General features: G+C 38.1%; 1 protein-coding gene across 1 annotated transcript; it reads left to right on the top strand.

Annotated features, from left to right (window-relative positions):
- The first annotated feature begins 572 nt into the window (after positions 1–572).
- On the top strand, positions 573–1,520 carry LOC102862216 (olfactory receptor 4F4-like). The gene has a single exon (XM_006883074.1). It carries the CDS (start codon positions 601–603, stop codon positions 1,516–1,518), a length of 918 nt encoding a protein of 305 aa, XP_006883136.1. The 5' UTR covers positions 573–600; the 3' UTR covers positions 1,519–1,520.
- The last annotated feature ends 7,255 nt before the right edge of the window (positions 1,521–8,775 follow it).

The following is an 8,775-nucleotide window of genomic DNA, read 5'->3' as shown; positions in this document are numbered from 1 at the left end:
CCCACCCATCACATTGTCTCACCTATAAAAATTATGAATGAGGTCTTGTTTTCATTTCATAGGTTTACAGCAACTATACACAAATTATTGTGATTAACTGCTAAGTTACTAAGAATACATTTTCAAACATACATGTAATAAAAAATTGTACTGTTATATTTGGTCTTTAAATAATATAGTCTAGATCTGGTGTGAAGGAACTAGAGTTACATATATTTGATAACGTAATTATATGCAACAGAATAAACTGAGAACAAGAAATGAGATAAAATGTTAATATTATGGCTTAAATTTAGCAGAGAGGGGAGCAGAAATAAAGGTATTTTATTGGAAATACAAATATCAGCATAAGTGTCAAACTAAACTATACAAAATGAAATTGTTCATCAAAATATTGCATTTTATGCATTTTGAAAATTTTTTACTTTAAACTATAAAAATAATCATAAAAGTGATACAAAATAGTACAGATATATGAAAACAACTGACAGAAAATGAGACTAAATTTGTCCATAATAATTCTGACTGCTCGTTCTCTTCTCCAAGGTTACGTTAGAGACTACCTTCTGGAATGAATCAGTAAGTGAAACCAATTACTCCATGGTGACTGAGTTTATTTTTCTGGGACTCTCCAACTCTCAGGAACTCCAGATTTTTCTATTTGTATTTTTCTTTGTATTCTATGCAGGAATTGTGTTTGGAAACCTTCTCATTGTCCTAACAGTGGCTTCTGACTCTCACCTTCACTCTCCCATGTATTTCCTGTTGGCAAACCTCTCCCTCCTTGATCTGTGCCTCTCTTCAGTCACAGCCCCCAAGATGATTCTTGACTTCTTCAGCAAGCGCAAAGTCATCTCTTTCAAGGGCTGCCTTGCTCAGATATTTCTTCTTCACTTCTTTGGTGGGGGTGAGATGGTGACCCTTATAGCCATGGCCTTTGACAGATACATAGCAATCTGTAAACCTCTCCACTACACCACAATCATGTGTGGCAATGTATGCGTGGGCATTGTGACTGCTGCTTGGGGAGTTGGCTTCTTACATTCAGTGAGCCAGTTGGCCTTTGCAGTGAACTTACCCTTTTGTGGGCCCAATGAAGTAGACAGCTTTTACTGTGATCTTCCCAGGGTCATAAAACTTGCCTGCACAGACACTCACCAACTGGATATCATGGTCATTGCTAACAGTGGTGTGCTCACTGTGTGTTCCTTTGTTCTCCTAATTATGTCCTATACTATCATCTTAGTGACCATCCAGCGTCGTCCTGCTGACAGGTCCTCCAAGGCTCTGTCCACTTTGACTGCTCACATCACCGTTGTTGTTTTGTTCTTTGGACCATGTGTCTTCATTTATGCCTGGCCATTTCCTATTGAGTCATTTGATAAATTCCTTGCTGTGTTTTACTCTGTAGTTACTCCTCTCTTGAACCCAATAATATATACACTGCGGAACAAAGATATGAAGGTGGCAATGAGACGGCTGAGAAAATGCAATATGAATTGCAGGCTAAAATCTTAAATGTTCTCTACAAGTTGGTAAAATACTAAGTTCATAATACTTATACATTCCTTGTCCATATCACTAGGGAGTTCTGGTAGCCTAGAAGGTAAGAACTGTCAACAAAAGACAGATGGTTTGAATGTACCAGCTGCTCCATGGTAAGAAATGGAAAGTCTCTTTTCCTGTGAAATTTACAACTTCTGAAAACTTGCTGGATGATCAGCTATGAATCGGTTCTGACTTGAAGTTTTCTCACACAGATTTTTTTTTGTTTTCATATCACTTAGTTCTATCAGAGTACTTTCGTGGATCCTGCCTCAATTCATCATCACATAGCATTGCGTCATATTTTTGCCCACAGGTGAAAAATTAATACCATACTAGGAAAATATTATTTAACATAATTCTCAGAAAAATGATGAGTATAATAAGTATGTTACTACTTATGTTTTTATGAATTGTACTGATGGATGGTACTGAAGATAACAGTGAAAGCAAAGAAATCAACTTTACAGATTAATTATTTTAATGCCTTATTTGGCTAACCAACTGCCCAGTTTAAAAAATGTGCTCACTGACAAAGACATGTAAAAGTCCGTTTCTAAGAGGTAAAATATATCCTCTCATTGAATATTTTATTTTCACCTTCTATAAATAGAATAATCCATAGTCAATGAGCACATTATCCTGAGTAACAGAAAGAGAGGCTGGCAATTTGAAATTTTCCCTGTAGGCAATGACATCTTGTGGCAGAAAGTAACTGCTGTTAAGTAATAAAGTGTATTTGGAGGGATCCAATTCTCTAAACACACTGGCATGAAGAGTATTATTTTAATCCATTCCTGTGATTTTCGAGAGCATAGGCTTTGAAGTTTTAAAATATCAGTTTCCTAGTTATATAATTTAATTTTATAAATACAATTATTAAAAAAAAGAGATCATATTAGTTATTTCATGTAATTATTATGTGAAATTATAAGATAATATGTATAAATGAAATAATACCTTCTGTAAATCAATCTTGCATTTGATGTACATGTACTATAATATTTTGTTATTTAATTATGATGTATTAATACAAAGCCCAAAGTACTCCAATTTTTAATGTCAACATACTTTGGAGATATGCCACTTTGCAAAAATTAACAAATATTCCTTAGGATATTGTAGTTTTAAATGAATGTGTGTGTATTTATATGTAATCATATATTCATGCACTCATTTAGAAATTATCCTGATATAACGATATGAAGCATAGATTCAGTATATCTTTCCATATTGCTATCAAGGTACTCCACTACCGTGTTAATATGTCTTTCCTTTTACCACTGATTTATAAGAGTAGAAAAAAATAGAGTTTGAAAAAAAAATTGACCAGTGATTCTGATAAATATCTTGTCTCTCCAGAGAGAATCACCGACCCGGTCAAGATATTAAGTATTCTAATGAAACAAATTGTAGTTTGTCACAATGAGACTTGAGTTAATTGTCAAGGAGTTTCATATAGTAAGAGGGTTAAGAGGAGAGCTGATAATGTCTAGCTTTTTTGGTCTCCTCTCTATTTAGTAAAACTATTTGTAACCTTTCCTTTTGTGTTGTGTTCCTATAGTGCCTCTTTTCTGAAAGCTTTCAGAATGTGAGAAAAAAACTGGAAAATTTGAAGATAGAGCTAAAAAATAATTACTAACCCATATAAAAAGGCCAGACATATTAATATGATAACAGAATAACTGGATAGTAATATGAGGAAAGATATTTTTGATACATTCTTCACATCACTTGCTAAGACAATTTATAAAAGAATTAAACATCTCTATCTTTTAAAACAACAGTTGTTGTTGTTGTCATGTGCTGTTTACTTGGAACCGACTCATAACTAACTCATAGACCAAGAGATATGGAGATATAGTACATGAGAAGATATTGTAGTACAAGAGGATATTTCCCACTTTTCTTCAACAGAGAGTCTGGTGGATTCCAACCACATGCCTTTGAGTTGGCAGGGCAAATCCTTACCACTAGACCACCTAAGCCCCTGTATCAATATACTACTGTTACAATAACTTTCAAACTACAATACCAATATTAAAGAATGATTTAATTGCTCATAACCCATATGTGGCAATAAATTATGACATCAAGTTAATTCTTATGCATGGAAAAATCAGTAGAAAAGGAACAAGATAAACAGATATCAGAAAAATGTCAACAACTCACCTTACAAAGTCTAACAGATCTAATATGTAAAGATCTTCTAAAAACAGAATATCAAGTTTCTGTTTTTAAGTGGGCTAAAGAAGAAAAAAAAGAGGTAAATGATCCTTAAATACATTAAAAGATGTTACATTTTTCTCATGTTAGGATAAAAAAAAATCTCAAGCACATTGCCCTCACTTCTGAACTGACTCACAGCTGTCCCTGCCTTCAGGGGGTTTTCAGAGACTATTACTCTCATGGGAGGAGACAGCTTCTTCCTCTGAATTGTTGCTGGTGGTGGATTCGAACTGCCAGAGAGATATCACCTTTGAGTTAGCACCACAAATCCCTAAGGAGCCTCAAGCAAAAATATAATTCAAATGTGTCAGTTATTCCTCCAATCTTGATGCAACATTCTTTTCAAATCTCATTTCTCATGGGATCAGCAAATAGATAACAAAATTTTTTGGCAAAAGAGATATTCTCATGCATACTTATAAGAATATCAATTAGCACAATCTCTTCACAAAATTGAGTAAGTTTTCATATGTTTATGTTAACTTGTCCCCCTCAATTTATTCTAATTATGTTTCAAAGTTTCATGGGCAAAAATTGAAGCACTGTTTTTAAAAGCAAAAGACTGAAAAATACCCAAGAGACGATCATTAGGAATTGCTTGTCCTAAAATATACACAGTGGAGTGTTAAGAATCTATATAAATGATGTTGTTGCTGTTGTTATATGCCATCGAGTCGTTTGTGACTCATAGCGACCCTATGTACAACAGCCCTAAACCCTGCTCTAGCCTGTGCCAACCGTGCTGCCTCTGACACACTCATCCCGATTACCCCAGTCACTGAATCAATCCATCTCATAGAGGGTCTTCCCCTCTTGCGCCATCCGTCCACCCTCCCAAGCATGCTGTCCCTCTTCAAGGACCTGTCCCTCCTTGCAACATGCCCAAAGTATGTCAGACGAAGCCCCAGAATCCTTGCCTCCAAGGAATAGCCCAGTTTAACCCTCTCCAGGATGAATCTGTTTGTTTTCTTGGCAGTCCATGGTACATTCAATACTCTTCTCCAGCACCACAGCTAAAAGGCATCAATTCTCCTTTTGTCCTCCCTAGTCATTGTCCAACTCTCTGATGCATAACAAGTGATTGCAAAGACCATGGCCTGTGTGAGGTGCACCTTAATCTCCAGAGAGATGCCGTTGCTCTTGAGTACTTTAGAGAGGTACCTAACAGCAGACTTTCCCATTGCTATACGCTTTTTGATTTCCTGACTGCTGGTGCCAAGAGTGTGGACCATGGAGCCGAGCAAACTGAAGCTGTGAACAATCTCAATCTCTTCACCATCCATCCTGATGCTACCAATTGGTCCAGTGGTGAGAATCTTTGTCTTCTTGACACTGAGCCTCAGTCCATACTGAAGGCTGCAGTCCTTGACCCTCTGCAGCAAGTGCATGAGGTCCTCCTCGGTTTCAGCAAGCAGGGTTGTGTCATCTGCATAACACAGATTGTTACTAGATCTTCCACCAATCCTGATGCCACAATTTAAAATCTATGTCTACAAAATGCTGCACATGATTGTATGTAGGCAATGTATCTATAAATGCCAAAGATCAGAAGCAACCAAGATGTCCTTCAACAGGTGAATGGATAAACTGTGCTGTTTTCATACAGTAAAATGATTTTTTAAAATAAGCCATCAAGACATGGAGACATTTTGGATACATGTTTCTAAGTACAAGAAGCCCACTGGAAAAGCTACATAAAACTGTATGGCATTTTTGGAATGGTAAAACTATAGAAACAATAAAAGATCACTTATTGCCAGAGGTAGATGAGGAGGAGAGAAGAGTTTAATGGATGGAAAATATACCATTTGTGTTCTGGGAAACTATTCTGGATAATTCTGTAATGGTGGAAATGATGAACACAATGACATTACTATTTGTCAAAATCCATGGTATTGTAAAATGTGCTTTGTTCTTTGTTGTTATGTGGCATTGACTCAGGACCAACTCATAGCTGACTTTATAGTGGGTTTGCATAATCTGTCAATCACATGGAAAGAGATTGTCCATCTTTCTCCTGCACAGCAGATGAAGAATTAAAACACCTGCCTTTGGGCAGATAGTGAGACTTCTTACAGCAGGGGCACCAGATTCCCCTACAGTAAAATATGTTGTTGTTGTTGTTGTTGTTATTAAGTGCCATCAAGTTGCAGGTGACTCATATTGATCCTATGAAGCAGAGTCCTCAACGCTTAGGTGCCTTTCTTCCTCTCTCCAGGTTCATAGAGTTTCCAGAGGCAAGCTATTACAGAAGTGGATGCCACTCCTCCTTCCAAGCTTATTTTTATTGGGGAGCTCCACCCCACTCTCTGTCCGCACTGGGTAACCAGCCATTAACACATTTGACACATCAATTTCACAGTGTTCAGCCTCAAAGCAACCACAAGTGACTGCTGTATGGCAACTTGTACACCAGGGCTATACTATCTAGAGGAATGTCTGAACAAAAACAATGAAAGACTTGGCTGAGGGCCACAGGCCCAAGGGCCCTACAGTGTCTTAGCAGCCTGGCATGCTCAATTGCTGGGAAACTCCCTGCCCCAAACTCCCATTCATCTGGCAATTCCACTCTGCCAACCCCCTCATGGGCCCCAAAAAAACCACCATGCATGCTCAGAGTTCTCAAACCTACCACGCCACCAGAAACCAGAGACCGGATTCAGCTGGCATTAAATATCCCAAGACCCTAGGTGGGCTTGACCTTTCAGTGTCTTAGCAGCCCTGCAAGCCCAATTGCTGGGAAACTCCCTGCCCCAGACTCCCGTTCATCTGGCAAGTCCGCTCTGCCAACCCTCTCGTGGGCCCGAAAAATCCACCATGCGCTCAGAGTCCTCAAACCTACCACTCCTCCATAGTAAAATATAGTGAACCCTAATGTAAACTATTAACTAATTAATTCTACTGTATCAGTATAGATTCATTAATTGTGCCAAACATACCACTGAAATATATTGTTGTTAGATGCCTTAGTTCTTTCTCACTTCTCTTATATACAACAGAACAAAACACAGCCTGGTCCTGTGCAATTGTCATAATTATTTCTCTATTTAAGCCCATTGTGGAAGCTGGTGTGTCAACGTGCCCCTGGAAACTCTATGAACTTTGATAAATGCCAATAGTTATAGAAAGGCTTCAGTCCTTTGGTTAATAGGGTTGTTATGAGTCATGTGTAACTTGAAAGTAATCAACAATAACAACAACATAGCAACTCTATGTGCAATTGCTCTGAATCCTGCTCTGTCCTGAGGTAAACTCAGTGTCTCAAACATACCTATATCATTACTCCATTACTATGCTAATCCATCTCATTCAGAGTCTTCCTCTCCAGTGCAGTCCCATTTCAAGCATGGTATCTTTCTCTAAGGACTGGTCCCTCCTGATAACATGCCAAAAGTATATGAAATAGAGCCTCAAAATCCTCATCTCCAAAGAGCATCTCTCTAGGACAGAGCTATTAGTTCTCTTGGCAGTCCACAATATGTTCAATACTCTTCTCCAGCACCACAACTCAAAGGCACAAATTATTTTTTTGTCATCTTTGGTCACTGTCCAGTTCTCTGATGCATAGCAAGTTATTGTGAAGACCATGACCTGGGTCAGGTGCACCTTAGTCTGAGAACTGGCATAATTGTCCCTCAACACTCTGAAGAAACCCCTGACAACAGATTTTTCTAAGTAGTCTTTTGATTTGCTGACTGTTAGTGTCAAGAGCATGGAGCTGGCCTAGTGGTAAGAAGCTGCACTGCAATCTACAAGGCACATGGTTCAAATCCACCAGCTGCTCCATGGAAGAAAGATAGGCAAACTCCTCTCAGGTGATTAATTGCCTCTGAAAAACCACCAGAGGATCAGCTATGAGTCAGTTCAGACTCAATGGTACACTACAACAGTGTTAAGAGCATTGATTGTGGAACTGAACAAGCTGAAATTGTTAACAATCTAAATATCTTCTCCATCTATCCTGGTGTTACCAATTGGCTCAGTTCTGAAAATCTTCATCTTCTTTATGTTGATCTTCAATCCACCTTCCAAACTACAGTTCTTGGCCCTCTTGGCCCTCTGCAGCAAATGCTTTAGACCGTCCTCAGTTTCAACAAGTAAAGTTGCATTATCTGCATAACTCAGGTTGTTGATAACTCTTCCTCCAATCCTGATACTACATTCCTTCTTATAGACTCTAGCCTCCCAAATTATCTATTCTATATATAGATTGAAAATGTATGGAGACAGGATGCATCCCTGATGCACTTCTTTCCTGATTCTGAACCATGCAGTGTTTCCTTGTTCTAGTCTAATGATTGTCTTCTGGTCCAAATACAGGTTTCCCATGAGCACAATCAGATGTTCTGGGATTCCCATTCCTCTCAAGGTTAGCCACAATTTGTTGTGATCCACACAGTCAAATGTCTTAGTCAATGAAACATAGACGGACATTCTTCTGATATCTGCTTTCAGCCCACATCTATCTGACATTGGCAATGATGTCCTAGTATTGTAGCCTCTTCTAAACTTGGCTTATATTTCTGTTAGCTCCCTGTCAAAATACTGTTCTAGTCATTTTTGGATGATGCTGAGTAGGATTTTGCTTGTCTCTGCTATTAGTGATATCATTCAACAATTTTCACACTCTTTAGGATCATTATTTTTTGGAATGAGAACAATTCCGGATCTCTTCCAATTAGTTGGCCTGGTGGTTATCCTCCAGGTTTCTTGGCACAGCCTGGTGAGCACTTCTAGGGCTACATCTCTTTGTTGAAATATGTCAGTTGATATTCCAGCAATTTCTTACACTTTGGATTTTGTCAGTTCCTTCAGAAGAGCTTCAACTTCCTCCTTCATCACCACTGCCTATGGAGCATTCATGTAATTCCATTTAAACCACGTGTTTTGTCACACATATCACATGTACATATGTTCTAAACCCCACAACACTTTGATTATTTTGCTTTGAACAGTGCAATGCAATTCAAAGAAACTAAGGAAAAACATAAATAATTAATA

Source organism: Elephantulus edwardii, unplaced genomic scaffold (genome assembly GCF_000299155.1).
Source record: "Elephantulus edwardii isolate Elephantulus edwardi_28Jun2011 unplaced genomic scaffold, EleEdw1.0 scaffold00026, whole genome shotgun sequence".
Taxonomy (NCBI): Eukaryota; Metazoa; Chordata; class Mammalia; order Macroscelidea; family Macroscelididae; genus Elephantulus; species Elephantulus edwardii.
Note: the sequence above shows the minus strand (reverse complement) of the source record. Positions and strands in the feature narration are given on the sequence as shown.